Genomic DNA, 20,334 nt, shown 5'->3' on the forward strand with positions numbered 1-20,334 from the left:
CAGGAACACAGTAGTTTCACGAAACTGTCAGATTGTTTAGCTGGAGGACATTGATGGACCCTCTCAACCAAAGCGCCTGGGTTTTTCTTCAAGAAGCTGCCTAAGCTCTTGTACCATCTTATCTCAGCTTCTTAGTGTTTAGCTTCAGGGACAGTACTTGACTAGACTCATAGACTGTAAGCATCTGTGGAAGACTCTCCCATAAAAGCGCAGTGTGCTCTTAGGGAGACCCAGCATTTCAGAGTTGAGATCCATAAATGGCAGGTGAGAAAATGTATGTTTGCAATATATCATGTAACAAATTGTTTCTTCAAAGATCTGCTGCATCTTTTTTGTCCCTTCTTAGCAGCTGCCAAAATATATTAATTTCTAGTTAGAAGTATGATTGTCCAGAGATATCGGAGAGGAAATGTGTGTATTTGTACAGTATCATCATTTAAATTTCTGGTAGTATTTGTGCTGTTCAGAGAACCTCTTTATTCTGAAGGTTTGTTATGCCATTGCTTGAAGCCTGTTTAAGTGAGCTATAATTTAGCTTAAGTCTAAGCTTAAGTGTACCCTTTAAATCTTGTTTTGAATAGGGATGGATGATAGTATATACAGGAAAACTACTGAAGCCACAGCTTAAATAAGATACATGGGGCTAAAAAGAAAAATACATATAAATGTAACTAACTTAGATGCCAAAGGTTAGTTAGTAGTTAGTTAACCCCTACAGTGTACATTTCCTATATTGCTAAGGAAGAGAAACAGGTCTCTGAACACCTCTAACAAAATGATTTGCAGACCTAATTGGCTATTTGCTTCTCTTCATGGCTAGTGCTAGGAAGTTCCAGAAGGTGATTTAGACCTCTTGTCTCCACTGATGTTATAGGGGAACCACCAGGAAATACTGACAAATGAAGCATATCTGGCTCCTCAAAAACAAAACCTAAGCCTCCAAACCAGTAGATGAGGCAGCGCCTCTTCACCTTTTGTACAAAATATTTGTGCTTTGAGCATCTCTCTCCAAAAGTGAAGACTTGGCGTCTAGGCTTTTCTCAGACTGAAGGAGTTCAAATCCACATCTCAGAACAAAGTTTTGCTATTCAGCCTCTAATCTGAGGCTACATCTGCTGCTGGGTGAAAGCTGCTGAATTTAGAGCAGCCATTGACTTTGGAGTGTTTATGCAGCCGAAATTCAGTTGCCAGCCTCAGCCGGAGCTGGTGTCCAAAAGCTCCTTCTATAGTCAGCAAAGAGGGAGGCCTTTCCAGTGGATGATACATAGCAGCCAAATAACGTTCGTGTATTGCTAGTATGTTTGGTGTGTATGGCTGTTCTTATTTGGTTATGATAGGGACCTCTTGAAAGAGCTTAAAATAGGTAAACTGAAACTGTACTTGACTGAGTTCTAGTGGAAAATCTGCGTTACCCGTGTTTATGTGATGCTCCTTTTCTTGTATGTTGACAACAGAATACTTGGAGTGAAGTGATCCAGGGTGCTCTCTGCTCCTCTCTCACAACACCGAAATCTTAACAAATTGCATTCAGGTCCAGATTTAGACTTAAACTGGTTTTTGATTTGAACTCTTTCACAATATTTTCTTGTTATGTTTCTCACTTCTGGAACACTCTGCTGTCAGTGCGAGGGCAATGGGATGGATCAAGGACTGTTTTTTCCCCAAGGAATGCAATTCTGTCTGCTTGCCATGAAAGATAGGCTGTAGCCTATTATGGGGCAAATATAAAACATTATGCCTTTCCAGCACTTGCTGCTTTGATGAAAGGGAAGGTCCAACGTTCCTCTAGTCTTCTGACCATGGGGCTCTTTCATGAACTCCCTAAAAATTACCTTCACATGGCCTGTGAGAAGCCTGCCTGGATGTTTTCAAGTGTCCTAAGCCATCTCATGTGTTACTGACACCCAGGGTTTCATGTATACCAGAATGTTCTGGCCATGATTGGGGCCACACTGACATGCTTGCTTTCTCAATAAGCTGCAAATCTGGTCTGGAAGGTGCTTGATCTTGTTCTTAAAACTTAATGTAAAGCTGTCCAGTTACCTTTTGACACCACTTCACCGGTAGGAAGCCTGCAGCTAGTGAGGGACCGTAAGTAACAGTGCTGGGACCTTCAGTCAGGAAGGGAAGATCCTTAATCCCTTTTCACTTCTTTCAGAGCTTTCCAGCAAGTGGCTTGAGCAAGAGCTCAGTATCTTAGAGGTCAATATGTGACTCTTGCCATGGAAGTGGCCGACTTTGGCCCTTGCCATTGAAGGGGCTGTCATGGTGGTGTTTCCTAAGGAAATGCATCCAGTGGTGCTTGAGGGCATGCTTCCCTGGTTAGATATGTAACTGCAAGGTCCTGAACTTTGTTTATGGTCTGCTCAGGGAACAATTTGAGAGCAAAGTCGCTGACTGAAACTTGCATAGGTTTCATTCCTGCTTTCTTTTCTGAGTAATTCTTGTGGAAGGTTATGTGAGTCCTGAGTCAGGACAGCAGGAAGAGAGTATGTGCGGTGAGGGGGGCACCTCATTTTCTTTGCTTTTCCCTTCCATTGTAACATCATAAATGTGAGTGGACTGGGAAGAGAATGATTTGTCATTGTTAATGTTTGGTTGTTTTTTCTTTTCTTTGTTTTTCTAGGATCTAGTTCAGGATCAAAATTCAAAGTTCCCGAGTTGAGTATAAATGGCACACAGCACGTTGTTCAAGCAGGACAGTCTTTAAATCTTACCTGCAGGTAACCAGCTGAGTTGGGTTCTGATAATTTGGCTGAGAGTTCATACACCTGACACTTTCTTTTTTTTTTTTTTTTGTAACTGAAATTAGAAAAAAATGAAACCTTATGTTGTGGGGAAAGGTGGGGAGTGAACTTCAATGGCAATTGTTTGATAGTTCTTTGTTGTTTCTGTTGTTGTTTTTGGAAAACAAGATAAAAGAGAACCCCAGAAATAGCCTGATATAATAAAAAAGAAAGCTTGGGAACTGGAGCTATATAATTGCAGCCCAACATAATTGTTTCTGCTTCCTTATCTGTATTTGCAGGGGGGAAATGGTTCATTCATGGTCTTTGCCTGAAACTCTAAGTAAGGATAGCAAAAGGCTGAAAGTAATTAAATATGCCTGTGGAAGGAATGGGAAGCAGTCCTGCAGCAGCCTGACCTTGAGCACAACTCAAGCAAGTGACACTGGAAACTATAGCTGCAAATACCCAACAAGTCCAGCAAAAAAGAAGAAGGAATCTACAGTTTATGTATTTATTAACGGTAAGAATGTTTTTTAACACTTCTTGGTACTTGCACTTCAATACAGCAAAACGGATAAGGCAATTCAGCTGTGGTTAATACAGGATTTTGAATGGTATTGTCAGACTTGCAAAATGTGTGGTAATTTACCAATCAATGTATAAAATGTGTTTTCTCAGAGCTTGCAAATACAAATGCTAGTGTGTTATCTGTTAGGAAAAAAAATGAAGAAAGGAAAAGACCCAATTCACCCAGTCTGCTAGAACAAATAGAACTCCACATGGAAATAGACTAGAAGTGAATATGTGAAATGGGTACCAGAGAAATCGTATCTTATAGAATCAGATGATGACTGATGGAAACCATATGTCTGATACAATGTCCACTTTAACCTGTCTGTGTAAGATTATAGATTTCTAGGTGCCTGAAGGATGTCAAAGGTGTTTATCTAGATCTCTGAATTATCTCATTCTGTAGAAAATTACTATTTGCATATTGAATCATATTCTGTAGTTCACATTATACAGATTGTAAAAACCTAGAATAAATGGAATCAAACTAAACACAGAATTGTGTTCAGCAGACAAATATTGTGCAATGTAGTTAGGCTATTATAGAAATTACTTTCTGATCCTGTTGGGGTTTTTTCTAGAATATTAATCAGATACTTCTCGGAACAGTTGAACTCAGTAGACACGATAATGAAAAAAGAAATTAGGGGGTTTGGTTTAATTTTATATTTTAGTTTTTCTTGATTTTTACACAATAAAATTAATAGATTACTGTAAGATATCAGGTTCAAAGATTTAGAAAGCCCATATTACAGAGAATGTTCAACTGGAAGTTTTCCAAATGATGTTTCTGCTGTTTCTGATGAATTTACATCAAAGTGAACTAGCCTTTGTTTTAATTTTGTGACACGAAGTGGGACTGGTGCTGTGAAAAAGCAGAATAAAGTGGACCTTTCACTACAATGATAGAAAATAAGATCCCCTCATTATTGTGTTTTATTGAGAATTACTGAATAACTTATGCTGTTCATCCTGCTTTCCTTCACCTGAAATATACTGCAGAGTGTTTTCCTCACCCAACTATTTTCATGCAGTTCATTGAGTATCCAACCACAAATGCATCCATGGAAGCATAACCAAAGTAGGTTACTCATTTAGCAACCAACATTTCCTGCTGCCCAGGAAAACTTAATAATTTCTTGCATGACTTTTGCAAGTTTCCTGTCATGGGACCTCTTGAACCTCCCACCTTAGATGTCATCTCTAGTTGAGATCTACTCACAATCATTTCCATTCACTGCATGAAAAGAGCAAGGATGGCTGTGACTCTGACTGAGAACCTAACCTCTCTGCTAAACCCACTCTACGATATAAAGAGATTTCTTTGTGTTCTCTTGGTCTCTTTCCTACTTGAAGTGTTAATTTTTCCATATTCTGAATTTTTAGAAATGGAAGCTACCACCAATCTTTCTAACCTTTCACCTCTTTTCTGAGTTGTATGTAGCATAACTTGCTTGCATCTGGAAGAGTTCCTCAATTAGATATATGTGAGCCAAGATTAACTCCCTAATTCACATAGTGATGGAAGAGAAACATATCATTGGAGAAATAGTTGTGGACAGACCATTTCTCCACTCGCACCTCTCACAAATCTGTTAAGGAAGACTGCCTAAGTGTTAAGGTTTCTTGATTTTTTTCAAGGACACTCAGTCATTAGATGTTGATGTCAATGTTGAAGATAGAATTAGATTATGTTTCTTCTCTTACCTTACTTGCCAAAAAAAGCAGTAAGATGTTTAAGGGACAAACCTGTATCAAGCTTAGACCTCTTTGCCATCTTAATTTTCTGGCAATTAGTTTTTACAATCACTTTAATTAAACATCAATTTTTCAACACTTGAGTGTTGACTGTGTCCTAATAAGCCCATATGACAGTTAGGGCAAACTACTGGTAGTGAGGGAAGCTGCAAGGTAACAGCCCATTTCATGCCTGTTGAAATTGCCTCTCTGCTCTAAGGTGGGAAAGGTATATTAGTCCTCAAAAATCTTAGAGTTTCAGGAAGAATTGTAGAATAAGTTGAAAAAACCAAGATACTGAGTTCCAAAAGTCACCCTTTCTGATCAGTGTAGCATTAGGAAAGAAAATACTTAAGGAACGTCTTAGTATATGTCTTTGTTTCTGTAAACGTGCATGAAATTCAACTATCTGGCTCAAGTGAGAGTGAGAAACGGGTAACAAAATCCTGTGTGAAGACTACCTTTCCTGAGTTTTGTTGTATTTTAAATGAATTTGTAGGTGCTTAAGAAACAAACATTTGTAAAATGTGGGTCCCTACTAGTTTTGTATTGTTTCCTGTGGCAGGACGTTGTGTCAGTCCATTTCCCTTATTAGCTCCATGTGGATCACCAAGGTGCCTGTTTCCCATGTCTTAGCATGCTAGTTGCTATTTACAAACACAGAATCCGAATCAGGAAAGTTGATATTGTTTGTACAGGAAGCCATCACTTATTGTTTTAAAAATGTTATTCATTTCCGTAATTAGAGTGATACTGAATATGAACTGCATTAAAATAAATAAATAATTAAATAAAACCCAACAGCCCTCTCCCCTCAAAAAAAACCACCAACAAAACAATAAACCCTGCAAGTCCTTTGGTTCAATGTATGCTATGGCAGAAGATGAGCTTCTATGAGAAAAAAAACTCAAGGTGCAAGATGATGAGGAGACTGCAGGTCCCATGTGCCCCTGGATGACTTGAAGCACTTATGAAGTCCGCTGTTTGGGTGATCAAGAGCAAGGCAGGCTGGTGACTTCTCTTAGAAGAGCCAATCCTGACACCACCCTTCTTTCAGCTGGAGAGGTCACTACTGAGTTGCACAGGGGAATCAGTGTACAGTGTATGCGGCAGCAACTCTTGACCACACACAGCTCAGGAATGAAGACAACAAGCAAGGGAAATGAGTTCTCTTAGGAGCCTTGGACTTTGCTCTAAGGAAACTGATGGCCTGACTTCCACCACGAGCCATGGGAAAAGCATGAAATGAAGCAAAACTTCTTTACCAATTTCTCCACTGTCTCAGACCCAAAACTGTTCAGATCCTTATTCTGCTACACAACTGCAGCCTAGTAATAAGATTAAAAGATTGTAATGAACACACTTTGCATACCTTAGAGTGAGGCATGGGCAATTTTCTGCTTGAGAAGAGGTATTTATGAAATAAAGACACTTAAGAAACACGAAATTATCAGCAGACTGTTTTGAATCATTTTCAGATATCCCTAGGGCAGTGCTAAAGGCTTTTCTTTCTGCCTGTCTTTGTACTGGTATCTCCAAGATACCTTTTTCCAATTGCTGGAGTTCATTCACTTCATTAAAAAAAAGTGCTGTTCCCTTCAAAAAAGTGCATCTCATTGTCTCTTGCCTTTGATCAAGATATGACTGAGGAAAAGCATATAAATTCAATTAAATTGATATATCAAGGTTCAATTTTTGCAAGAATTTAAGCAAACTTTGATTCAAATTGAAGTAGTGTGTTGTTACTTCCTGTGGTGAAGACAGCTTTCAACTACTGATATATAATAGTAATGCCTTCATTCTGCTGCAACAAAGAATTCTTTTCTAGGTGAAGTTTACTTGGCTTTAGGGTATTATCCCATTTCTTAGTGTTCTCATTCTCCTCGTCTCTCCTCACACTCCTGCTGTGCATGTCTTTTAGCTGCATGCTTTTCCTTGCAAAATGAGTTGTGTACTGGTACTTCAATCGAGCACCATTCAAAATACTCTGTTTTAAAATCAGACCTCTAGGCTGAGTCAGTCATCTGTTCTCTGTACTTAAAAGAGGACCTTCTTCTGGTAGGTATTTCTCATCAATGACTTTACAAGCAATTTGGAGAACAAGCTTAGAATAGATGTCTTGCTTTGAAATGTTTTAAGTTGGTGACACAAATCAAAGCTGGGGAATAAAGATACAAGTCCTAAGAGTACTTGTACTCACCAGTGCCTAGAACATCAAACATATCAGCTAGTTGCGATATTTGGCTTGAGATGTGTCTCAGGCTGGACAGTCCAAAACGAAGGGCTTCAGCATTAATGAATGGTTCAAAATGTAAGCCTTTGACATGCTAAAACATCTGGGGCTTTGAGTGTATTTTCAAACTCTAATGCTGTATTGTGCTGAGTGTATGGCATCTCCTTGGGAGGTCCACATGTTGACAGATAGCTAGATCCAGCCCTAGAACTGACATAGATTTAAGATTTAGCTTGATTGGATTGTCTTCTGTAACCCTAAAGGTACGATGCTGCAGAACAAGAAGGGCATCCAAGGAGTTCCCTAAAAAGGTCTTTTAAGATGAGTTATGTCCAAGTCAAAATTATTCAACAGGTGAAATAAGCAGTAAGAAAAGCTAACAGAAAGGAAGAATTTCTTCTTTTTCCTTCTTATTCAGAAATAATGTACTGATAGAAGAGCCTGCCGAAGCCTGGGAAACTCTTCCTACCCTGTGCCTTCTTCCTGTCTTTGCTTTTGGTACAGTTTTAACGTATGAGCACTAAGGTTTTGGCTTACACTATCAGAGTCAATAACATGACAGTGCTTCTGTTATGAAAAGGAAACTAGTTGAAATTAAACTGCTGCAGCTGTATCAAGTATGTAGACACATTTTTAGTGTCTAATGAGGTTCCTGTTACAAAACAGACCCCTCTTGGACTTGCTGATGTCAGTCACTTATAATTGCCATGTTTGTCATTGTGTGTACATCAACTTCACATCATAGTACACTGTATTGAGTGGAACATCTATGGATGCCTTGGCAGTGTCAAAGGCCATGCACTAAGTGCTCTGAGGTCCTTCCTCGACAAGGCTTATGGCTCCTACTGAAACAGAAATACATTTCTGAGATGAAGCATCATAAGGGAGGGACATATCTGAAAAAGTGTTCCTAATGTCCATTAGCCTTTCCAGAGATTGCTTTTTGAACATAGTTAATGGCTCTAGTGTGGATTTCCCGGTTAATGTAAGAATATCTTTTCTTAAGAGTTTTAACTGTGTATCATCAGTGTATCATCACCTACACCGACGATAGCGTAGAACAACTAGCCCCAAAAGAAAACAAACAAACCCTGACTAAAAGTCACTTTACAATTATGCTAGCAATGCTTTGTGTCTGAATGCTCCAGATATAAAGTATTCCCCTCCTTTTTATTTTTTTTCCCCTGGACATCTGTGATTATTGATTTTTTATCTCAAGTCTTCCTTCAAGGTTTAGGAAGAATTTGAAAAGTATGATTTTATAGGCTAAGAAGAGGCAACAGTGGAAAAGCTCTTCTTGCAGTTAAGTGTTGTACTTCCAGGTATACAAAATGAGATTATTTTTTCTTTTCTTCTTAAGGAACATAGACGCCTACATGTGAGCAGGTTGAATAGGCGTGTTTCCTAGAGCATGATTCATCTCATCATAAAATGGGTGTCTACAACAGACCAGATGAGCCCCATGGCAGAATTCCCCTTTTTTTTCCCCAGTGGAAACACTACCAGTTTGAACATCCTAGTGACAAATGTCTGTATTTTCAATACACAAGTGAAATCAGAGCCACTCAGGTGTGCAAGGGTCCCCTTGAATTAATTCTGAATAGCCCTACTAATTTAGCAGGGATAAATAAAGATAGTTAGGGTGAATCCCTACAATGGAAAGGGGAATTTGGCAGTTGGTCCATTAACTTTAATGAAGTTTGCATGTCAGTACTTCAGCAAAGACTGGTCCTCTCTCCACGTGCATCAGGGAAAAGGGTGTTATGTGAATGTGAGGAAACCATTTTGGCTCTTTCAGCCTGAAAAAGATCTTAATGATGAGCCAAGTGTAAGTAGGTATTTTGGAAGAACTTCAGAGGACAAGCTTTCAGAGATTTCAAGAAGCTCAGATTTTCCTGCAGAGACTTTTCTTCTTGCAAATGTATGTGTAAGTGCTCTTTTTTACATAGCTCAGATTATTTAAAACAAACAAACCCCAGAAGAGTAGCTGAAGCTTGTGGAAATAAAGAACGTCTCCATCTTTTCAGAATTTGGCATTTCAGCGTTGGCTAATTTAGTTGTTTGTGCAAAACCCATAAATAGCCTAGACAGGTTACTGATACCAGACATAATATTGCTTGTGTTAAGTCTCTTATCACATTTGTATCTGGCTGCCTACCAGCTTAATAAAAACCTGTTATTTATGTTCTTTAACAATATAGCAAGTAACCTTCATGGGTTTTGTGATTTCATAAATGGTCTTTTTGTTTTCATGTTGATTGTAACTGAGAGATATTGTAAGGAACACGGTCAAACCAACACATAGTCAGTAATTCCAGGCACAATTTAAAAATACACCAGACTTCTAAAGTAACCTTTGGCATATGCAAATATTCTGACTGTCTGTCTTTCATTTTGCTGTTCCTGCAGGCAGCTCTGAGGAGATAAAAAATCCAAAACCCGTAACTCAAAAAGCCAAGGTCAACCCTCTTAGATCTTCCATTCCAAACCCCAATGGACCTGAATGATGAGGTCTTCAAGATAGGTCAATACGTAATGTTCTTTTTATGTCTAGAGCTTTCTGAATGTAAAAGTGAATGAAGCTGGCCAAGAAGACCTCTGGCAGGAGATTAAATCATCCGAGATGGACTGCCAGCTGGCTGCTCAGGGAAGGATGGCATTTACTTTCCCTCAGGAAGGAATTGAGAGGAAATGTAGCAAAGACACTGGCAATAGCTAGGGCTATGATGGGGGGAAAAAGAAGCACGGAGTGCTATTACTTAAGGGAATGAAGGCTTCCATGTTGTTGGTATACCCTGCCAATGTGAAATAACCTGCCGTCATGCTGCTGTGGGTTCACATTTTACCTGATCCAGGCTGGTAGAGCCTGTACCAGATTCTGGTCTTGAGGCACTGAGAGTATCCCCTTATGGCCATTAAGACGGAAGGAGAATAAAATCAAAGGGAATCAGGAAAAGCCTCCACACTCATTATGAAAACAAAACTGTGCTAGGAAACATGGTGCGTATTTCTTTTAATCAAAAGCAGGAAGACATTTGGAGCACTTGGGGCCATCAATTGCCCTCCGGCCCATGGCGGAAGTCCCCAGTGATGTAAATGGGAGCTCTGCACGCGAATAGCGGGGGCATGGAGACGCCTTGGCGTACCTCTGCAGGGAGTGTACCAAGAAAGGCTGTGACTGAGCTTTAAAGCCTACCAAGAGTAGCTGGGGTGTTTAGTTGACTTTTATAGAGCACTTGATTGACTTCTCGAGGCGTGAACGTGCATTTCCATTGTAGAAGGAAAAAAAGCCAAGCTTGGTGTTTTGTGCTCGTTTCCTGTCCCTGCCTTTGGATGGGCTAGAATCCTATGAGGTCTGAGCTGCACAGCCCCCACTGCCTTGATACTGGCATCAGTCAGTGGTGACACTGTGTCTGCAGACAGCACCGGCAGTCCCCAGAACGGCTCTTCCTCACACTTGTAATGATCTGGAGATTATGATACAGGAAACTACTTTGCAAAGCTTGCTGGTTTTGGGCAGGAGCTCTTGATTTTGTGACAAAGACAAACGATTCTTTAGGGAGTAGTAAATCGTTTTGTCTGGTGATGCTAAGGGGCAGATGACCTCTTCTGTGGCTGCAGCCCCTGAAACAAAAAAGGTTCTTTTCACCATTCTACAAACAGGTTCATTCTTGGTCTTTCCTTGCATCGTAGTGCAGAGGAAACATCGGCCTAACAAGTCCTTAGGGTATTTTTTTATTACATACGCATCCTCTATTACTCATAAGTTCCTTTTGCGATTTTGGTGGACATTTGGCACCTATTATTATTAAATAAAGCATTGTGGTTTTCATTTCAGAAAGTTTGCGTAACAGTTTCATTGAACCTCTTTAGGAAAAATTGTTCCATGTCATGGAGTACATTTGGGATGCTGTACTTTAGAATTCTTCCCAGTATAAATTAAAGTAGAATTTACTTCTCTTCCTGTTTGATGTCTCAAACAAAAATATTGTTGAATAAAACAAGAAGATCCTAAGGGCAGAACAATTTTATGACACTGGGAAGTACAGATCAAAATTTTGAAAGAGAAGTAAAAGTAATGTATTTGAAGAACTACGTGAGTGAACATAGGTCAACATGCAGAAGTCTGGGGCCAGAACCCTTGACTAAAGTATTACAATTTGAGGTTTTATAAAGGGTCAGTTCTTGCTAGCTTTACTCATTTCTTGTCCAAGAAAGATTTCCATTGTTATTTGTAAGACTCTTGACTGAGCTGGAATAATAGGATTTGCCTGAAAAAACATTGGAGCTGTAGATAAGCACAGAGTTAAGATCTGAATGTTCCACTTTTTTAAGAGTTAAACCCCAAATCTTGCATGAATTTTGAGCTGGGTTATCTGCGATGTGAGTCAACTCAAACCTTCAGATCTGAACACCTGCAAAGAAGATTTGGAGCCAGAGCCTGTGGTTTGAGCCCCTCTTTGTTAAGTGGTTCAAACAATAGCAGCAGCAATGTTCCCTGTTCCCAGCGCAAGCTATTTATGACAATGCCCTTTGTTAAAGGGATTGTTCAAGGGACGGTAAACTACTCTGCCAAGCTTTAGTTATTGAGTTGAAAGGAATTAATGTTTTCCTGGCATTTTCATTTACCTTGTCACTTAAAAAAGAGACATATAGGTATTTTGGTAGCAGGAAGGAGGAGAATAATTAACTCTTGCTAGTCTGTATTCTCAGAGTTGAAAATATGGTTACATAATCACAGTACAGTCTTTCTCCTGGTGGATTCACCTGAGTTTTTCTCATCAATTTTCTCTACAAAGAGCAGGAGCATGTACTGTATAGGGATTTTCTGATAAATCAATTTCAGTTCATTTCCCGTATAATTACTTTTCCTAGTGATAACAAAATAGAAATGCCCTGAAATAAGAAAAGCGTTTCTTGGCAGTAGAGATGATGCTGTAATGGGAAAAATGTACTTCAACTATACTGGATTTTAAAGGAGATACTAAAGTACTACTATTGATATTGACGGGCAAGAATATTTTCAAATACTTTGCTTTATTTTTCTGAACTTGTTTACTCAGAAGTAAACAGAAGATTGATTTGAGGACTTTGTCTAGCTTTCATTATGGACAGGGCTAACCCTGTTCTTCGAGGGTGTATGCACCATTACAATTTCCATACACTGTTTTAAAATTTCAAATGTTAACCTTTTCTTTTTCTTCTCTTGCAGATACAGGCAGCCCATTTGTAGAGATGCACAGTGATATTCCTAAAATAATACACATGACTGTGGGAAGAGAAATGATCATTCCATGCAGAGTTACAGCACCGAACATTGCTGTTACTTTAAAAAAGGTACTTCAATCCAAGAATGCTCTGAAAGTGATGTTGTGAATGATGCGTTGTTTGTTTGCTTGTTTACAACTCTTCTAATGCTTTTGAAATATTTCAACAATTTAGTATTTCTTAAACAAGGTTTTTGGGTGTCAGTGTGCTTAGAAACATTGAGTATTTCAACCCTGGAGGCTTTGTGTCACATCTCACAGAAAAGCTTCGTCAAATCTCTTATACTGGGTGGGAATTTTCTGAAGAAACTGAAGCTTTTCATACCATTTTAGTAAACTTTTCCTGACAAAGGTTTCTGAAGCCCAGGAAGAAATTTCTTGTTAGGAGAAGAGATTTCCTCCCACCTCTACCCCTGCCCTTCCTCCTCTTTCCTCTTCTGTCCTCTGGAACAGCCGGTAAGTGCAGTCCCTGGAGATTTGCTGGGGCTGTACAAGGATCTCTGCAAGCCTTTACCCTACCTCACTCTCACCAGTGACTTTGCTGCTTCCTTTTACATATGAATGCATTTATCAGACAAGGGATGGCTTCTCTTTGCAGGGAAACTTGCGCCGAGTTTGAGTGGGTTCAGTTTTAGAAAACCTAGACTTCTTTTATGTTTTAAGAGAAACCCTTTCTTTCCTAGGTGTAGCAAGTGCCAACATACATATAGGTAATTGTCTTATATACATGTAGTGAAGTACCTGGTATCAAGACAGAGAATGGTGCTTCTTTTTAATTAAGTTCTTTTGTTTGGCTTAAAAAGCAGGTAGAGGTGACAGGGGTGTTTTGTTTCTAAATAAAAGGAGTTCTGTATGCAGTGGTTTAAGTGTTCACCATTGTTACAAGGAAAAGAAATTTGAGTTTTTATAGAATAACATGTAATTGCCAAACAATACCACCATAAGATTTTTGTCTACATCAATATAAGTCTTTGATTCCTCTTTGTCTGCAGAATTTTACAGCAGCCACAGATCTGATCCTGTGTTTTAACTTGACCTGGAGGCTTGCAAATTCTATCCAGTGCTGTTTTGGTAATATAGATACTGATTTGACCTCTTGGTTTCCATTTGTTAAATCTCATGAAAGAAAGGAAAATACAGAGAAAAGAAAGTAATTTGACCTAGGATGCTACTGTATGTGTATGCCACATGCACACACACACACACACACACACACACACACACAGAGTTCTGCTACGAGAAGTGTGCCGGGGTGAATGATGCACAAGATTCTGTGGCTATAGAATCAGAAGTAAATGAAGCTTTGCTTTCCATAGGGTGGAATGTAGGAAAGTGGGACCTTACAAGGGCACTGTAGTGTTGCATCTGAAATCTCAGCACATTAAATTCCTGAGAAAATTCCTGGCAGGTTCTTATTAAGCAACGTGAAAATATTTTTTTAATTTTTTTCTCCTTATTTCTAGGAGATTGGGGCATATCTGCTATCTCTTTTCATATTGACTTGTGTTTAGCTTGGGGTTGTGGTATAAGGTATTTTTACACTTTCAATACCAGATATAATACTCTGAGAAGAAGAAAGAGGAGGTGAAGCCAAGTCTTGAAAGAAAGGATTGGTTGCTTACATGTTTTGCATTCCAGGAAAAATAAATGTGTATCCTAATTAATCCCAGAATTTCCTGAAGCATGCAAGCTACAGTGCATTACATCATATCTTAATTTATTTATCATCTGTGACACCCAAATATGAAGATTCCAGCAAATTTTTGCTCACAGAGCAATTAAGAGGTGTGTTAAATGGGTTTCACAGCTGCAGGCTTAGTATTTCTGGAAAGCTGGCAAAAGCTATTCTGTTTTCCAGTCAGTGATAAAGGAAGAAGTGGTGTCCCCATAATGCAGTCTTCTGGAGCTGCAAAGAAAACCCCAGCATTAGAGTCATTAGGTGCTGCATTCTATATTGCCAGGAAGCAAAAAAACCTATAGATTGATACGCTCAAAAAGAGTTTGGTTTCCACCAGAGCAGCAAGATGATAAATCTAGTTGAAGCCCTTGAAAGCATAACTATGAACTACTTAAACCAAAGCTTGAATATTTGTTTTACTTAGAACAGGAATGGCAACAGAGCTCTTAGATTCCAAGATATTGTTGAATGGTAGCCAGCAGGCTGTAATGTAATGGGCTTTACTTGTGTGTAACACACACTTCCCCTGTTATTTGCATGCTTATTATAGCATCTTATCAGCTGTTGTAAAGATAAGGAATTCTACCACAGCATTTCATGCTGTGTAATTATTGTTTGTCTGATTCATCATGCATTTCTCTTGGAGGAAGTGGCATGAGATGAGTGGAGATGATCTCAAGTGTAGCTTTTGGCACGCACTGAGGAGGCAGCATCAAAGCTGTCCTGTTTTGAAGAGAAGCTGTACCATGCAGAAAGGTGCCAGGCAGCCATGCTTCCCTCAGCATCTGGCAGCCACCTGTGCTGGCTTTGGCCAAAGGAAGGAGAAGGGCTGGCCAACACATAAGTCCTCTATTCAAATAAAGTAGAAGAAACAGGTGAAGGAGACTTAGTGAGACTGAGTACGCAGTGAGAGATGATGGGCTGCAAGGTGCTTAGTTGACCCAGAGTTCTTTGCTTAGGGCATTAATTCACTCAAACTCTGCTCCGACATCTTTATAAACATGTTACTTTTACCACAAAAGCATGCTTCATAAACATACGCTCACATCCAGGCTTTGTATTTGTGGCTGATATCTGTGTTACTCAAATGGTGATATTTATTCCCTCAATAAAGCATAACAAAAAGCACAATGTGAAAGCGAGAGGTCTTGTCTGACCTTCAATGCCTATATCATGCTTTGCTTTTTCAGGTTGGGGTTTTTTTTGTATATATATCTTACGGGGCTTAAAACTCAAAGGAACTTAATGTTGAACATGATTTGTAATGCTGACAAAGTGAGAGCTTGATCCCAGGTGGCAATATTTTAGTCTGTATTACATTTCAGGTCTTCAGTTTAAAAACACTGCTGGCTATACACTAGTTACTTGTTGGCTCCTCAACTTTTTAGGGTCTTTAAAGTGCCATATTTTTAAAATGTGGTGGATACTTTTTCTGTGGAAATGTGATGTATCTAGTGTTTCATGGTGTCCTTCCAAAATCTCCAGTCAATATGACTTTCCTCATTCAGTACGATCAAAAGTTCTCAATAAAAGTGCCCAAGGAAGCTTTGTGGCTTTAAAATTTGCTTTTCATGTTGTATAACTTTGAGATGCATACTCTGTGACCTGCCAGCTTTGGAACAGCGATTTATGTTCTCAACTGTTTGGGTTTTTTTTTTAGTCCAGTCCTTTAAACAACATGAATGTGAGAAGCATCAGATTGAATTCTGACAGGAATTTGCTAAAGCCACAAAATGACAGCAAATTAAGTCCGTTTGTCACCTCCATTGAAAAATGTGTATTTGTGTCTCTGTGATGAAACCAGGATACTTAATTACAAAGGTTCATCAAGATGAGCACTGTAGCTGCCAACCAGGAGCCAACAGAATAGCAGTCCAAGCACTGAAGCTGATGATAGTGTCAATCTATTGTGTCATAAATTACATCCTGTTATAAATAATGAAATCTTAGAAACAAATGAAACATTCACATTCTTCACCCAAATTTTTCCTCTATTTTGTGATGAAAATGCGTCTTGAAAAATCTGCATAATTAAATGTCATCCTTTCTAGTCTGATTGACATTTTTAGGGTGTTTTTTTCACATTCCTTTTTATTAGGCTGCTTTGATTAGAGTGTGGCATGAGGATGAGTTGTTTTTATGATGTATGTTTGACACTTCCAGATTCCAGGAGAAACCCTAATTCCTGATGGTAGGACAATAATCTGGGACAGCATGAAAGGCTTCAGAATACCTAAGGCAACCTACAAATTCATAGGGCTCTTGAGCTGTGAGACAACTGTCGGTGGACACAAGCACAGCACAAAGTACCTAACACACCGAGAAAGTAAGTAACCCTGTCCACAAGCTCCCTGTCTTTCGAAAAGCACTCTGCCCTGGAGACGTTATTCACTTTTCTTTCTCTTCATCACGTGCAGCCAACACAATTTTTGATGTTCAGTTAAGCACCCCACGTCTTGTCAAGTTGCTGAAAGGAGACAGCCTAGCAATTAACTGCACTGTCACCGCAGCCTGGAACACCAGAGTGCAGATGACGTGGACTTACCCTGGAGAGGTGAGTGCTGTGGTTAAAATGAAGAAAACAGGGGTTTCCCACAGGCCATGCTGTACCTAGCATACCAGGAGGAGTTTTGCCTCAAAATGCTTGCCTTGGTTCTCATTCCATCATTTTGACCCTTGCTGATATGTCTCTTAAGGTTTCCTTTTTTCTTTCTGGTGCATAATTCGATAAGTAAACATGTTTACACAATGTACTCTGGTTATATTGCATAATCATGAGCAAACGCTAGAATTGTTTCATCGAGGAGCTTGTTTTCAGCCTGGTGAGATGATAGAAATTTATCACCCAGTCCTGAGCAGGGATTCTCTCTTGTGACAAGAAAGTTTTCAGCAAGGCTGTCTTTCTCGACACATTCGTTTCAAAGACTGGCAGACAGTCAGGCACCCGACTCGAGCATGTTTAGAAAAGATATTTTGATTTAGCTAGCCAAAATCTCATTTGTTAAGTGTCACATGAACAATCCTCTTGTTTTGACAACTTACAGGAATGATTTTGAATGTGCTTCTCCTCCCCTCATATTGAGAGCATCCTCATAAATACTTGTCGCATACAGAATAACTGCCAGGGAGTCAGTATAAACCTGATAAGAAATTTGACGTTAGTTTAAGGTTTACAACTCCCATTCCTTTCATGTCAGTTTGATTTACGCTGGTGATTCAAGTCAAGATCATTTATTATGTCACTCATTGTGCCTAATCACAAACTGAAATTATGATTACATTATATAGGGAAGATTAATGCAATTGTTTTTTGTCATTTTCCCTGGCATTTTTTCTCCTTGGAAATAAACAACTTGGGAACAAGAAATGCTCCAAACGCATTATATTGCTCATTGCTGCCTTACCAAGCCCTAGCTGGGCACCAAACTTGTGAAATTCTGCTTTGTTTTTATTTGGATGGTAACTGAAGAGTGCTCAGTGTTTATGAGACACCAACAATGTCCTGGGTTAAGTAAACTTTGAGGCCAAAGGCTGAGGGGGAGTTGCAGGAAGTAACTCCTCAGACTCCCATTATCTTCAGTTCCACCCTGTTATTCCCTTGCCAAATCTAGTCCTTTTTCCATCTATAATGTTTCCAGAATCCTCCCTTTCTTGTGTTAATGCCCTCTTCTTCTATATGGCTGCTGACTATGGCACTGAATCCAGGCACCAAACTATGTGCTGCTGTTCACATTGTGGCTTCCAGGGGTTTTATGGACAATGCTGGAAAGGGCGCAATAGGGAGCTGGTGTCTTGGTAGGGCAGGCCATACAGAAGGGATGATTTTCATCTGGAAAGAACTAGTTTGGGTGCTGTTACAGCTTTGATGAAGATAGGAATGACTTCCCATATAATGTTACTCATAATTTTGTTGTTGATCCTCTGGGAATGTTAAGGCATTTTTCGTGTCTGTGCTGTACAGAGGGATCTGGATTTTTAAAATTTATGTATGTTGATAGCATAGTAAAATAAAAATCTTAATGAAAATTGGTCTCATTAAGCTCACTCTTGTTCATTTTCATTTGTATAGGCAAGGAGGAGAGGTTCTGTAATGCAGCGCATTGACCAGAAGAATACAGAAGCCAATATTTTTTACAGCATCCTTGTTGTTGACAAAGTGCGTGATATTGATAAAGGCCAGTATACCTGCCATGTGAAGAGTGGACCATCAATCAAAGCTGTTAACACAACAGTCATTGTTTATGGTAAGAAGTAGTGCAGATTTGTAGAATATTCTATGATTCTATGATAATACTGAATACTCATCTACCACGTTCAGTCATACAATAGCTTTGTGTCTTGAACAGAAAGTGGAAGTGAATTTGTAGCAGGTTCATCATGGCCAGAAAAAGAAGGGAGACCAGAGAGAATCTGGGCCTTTACTTCCATTACTGTTCTTTGTTGTTGGCAGTAGACCTATTAATGTTCAGTTTGATCACCATTGTCTGCTAAATACTGTGATGACCCTGTTCTTAGTCAGTTCTGGAGGAAGCAATGTATCAGACTACAGTCTGGGGGAAAAAGAAGTTCAAGATGAATTTAAGTAGAAGAATTTATCTTCCTCTTCTATAGTACTTATGCACTGATTACTATGAAAAATGAAGATAAAAAAATACTCTAGCTGTGCACAGAGGAAGTAGCTGCTAGGCCATTCAGAAAAATGAAACAAGCACTAGATACTACAACTCATTAAAATGGTTTTACAGTGACAGCCTCAAACGAGTTCCCTATGGACTGCCTGGACCTTAAGTGAAATCTAGAAATTTCTGGTGTTATTTCAAATTTATGTGAATTAGGACTTTTTTGCATTGGGACTCCCTTGTTTGTGGCATCCCGTTGTAATTAGGACTATCCAGGATCTTTGGAGCATCACTGGTATTAAAGACCAAGTGATTGGTGGATGTCCTCTGTGACAGATGACTTATGGTTGGAATATTGATTAGTTCTATGTTTTCAGTGGTCTATCTTTTCTCTCGTGTCTCAAAGTGTGGTCTGAACACCACATGCTGGTATTCTTAGAGAGTGTTTCAGTCCATTTTCCCTATTTAAGCCCTGGACTAAATCACTGGGAGCACAGGATGGATTGTGATATCCACTTGTACTCTTAAACAGAAACCTGAAGCAGTCAGAAATTGAGTTTTAAATTAAAGTCAGAGAAGCTGCAACTGTTGAAGTTAGCCTGTAAGCTCTTATTCACATAAGCAACCCCATCTATGGGATACCCATGTTAGAAAGAGCCTGTGTGTGAATAATGGTTTGCAGAATCAGGGTTTTATATTTATAACTTGACTTGTGTAATTAAACTACTGATTTGTCGTGTGCATGTTATTTTCAATGTACATGGCAAGCTAGATTAAACTTGTTTAATAGATATTCAACATCTTTATGCAGTCTATAATGTGGGTAAATGTTGCACCATAGGTATTACGAAAGAGACATTCAAACAGTTGTTCATGTTTTGAACGTTTTTATTTTGCTCAAGTGCAGTTAGAGGGTAAAAAAAAAAGAATAAGAGATTTTTTTGATGTATTGTGTTTTATTGCCTCTGGTAGAACCCATCAGCTTGCCAGAGAGTTTGAAATATGGGCAGTACAACTGGAAAAGAACAAATTCCAGCAGGTTGAGATTGTTCCAGTGAAGTGATAAAGATTTGTTTGTTTGATGAAACAGCTGTTTACCAGTGATACAGAAAGTTTCTGCCTTTTCCTCTGCTGTTTCTCTGAAGGTGCCTTAAATCAGCTCTGGCAGAATATGTTCTTTTGGGACATTTATTGATTCTTGGCCTTTAGGAGTGGAAGGGTCATCTGACCATCTAGTTCAGCTTCCCCTGTACCACAAACCGCCTTATCTTTTGTGTCTTTTGACTGAAGCACAATGTGAATTTGGCTACGACGTGTCTTCTTCTGGCAGATTCATGGCCTGGAAACTGCATCTTGGTTTCTTTTATATTTGTGATATTCCTCTCTAAGATGTTAAGCTTTATTCTTGCTGTTACCGTGTGGGGACATCAAAACTATTAAAGATTGCTTTTATTTGGATTCCTATTCTCTTTAGTAGAACAATTCTTTTTGCAGGCTGAAA

General features: G+C 39.1%; 1 protein-coding gene across 1 annotated transcript in view; it reads left to right on the forward strand.

Moving 5' to 3' along the window:
* Positions 1-20,334, forward strand: part of FLT1 (fms related receptor tyrosine kinase 1) — a gene marked incomplete at both ends in the record, with an annotated part of 109,418 nt that overhangs the window by 12,938 nt on the left and 76,146 nt on the right. Inside the window, 6 exons of the mRNA XM_080614188.1 lie at positions 2,627-2,723; positions 3,029-3,249; positions 12,482-12,606; positions 16,378-16,540; positions 16,632-16,768; positions 18,284-18,458. Of these exons, the coding sequence (XP_080470314.1) occupies positions 2,627-2,723; positions 3,029-3,249; positions 12,482-12,606; positions 16,378-16,540; positions 16,632-16,768; positions 18,284-18,458 (918 nt within the window). The remainder of the gene's footprint in view (positions 1-2,626; positions 2,724-3,028; positions 3,250-12,481; positions 12,607-16,377; positions 16,541-16,631; positions 16,769-18,283; positions 18,459-20,334) is intronic.

Source organism: Psittacula echo (genome assembly GCF_963264785.1).
Source record: "Psittacula echo genome assembly, chromosome: 3".
In the NCBI taxonomy this organism is placed as follows: Eukaryota; Metazoa; Chordata; class Aves; order Psittaciformes; family Psittacidae; genus Psittacula; species Psittacula echo.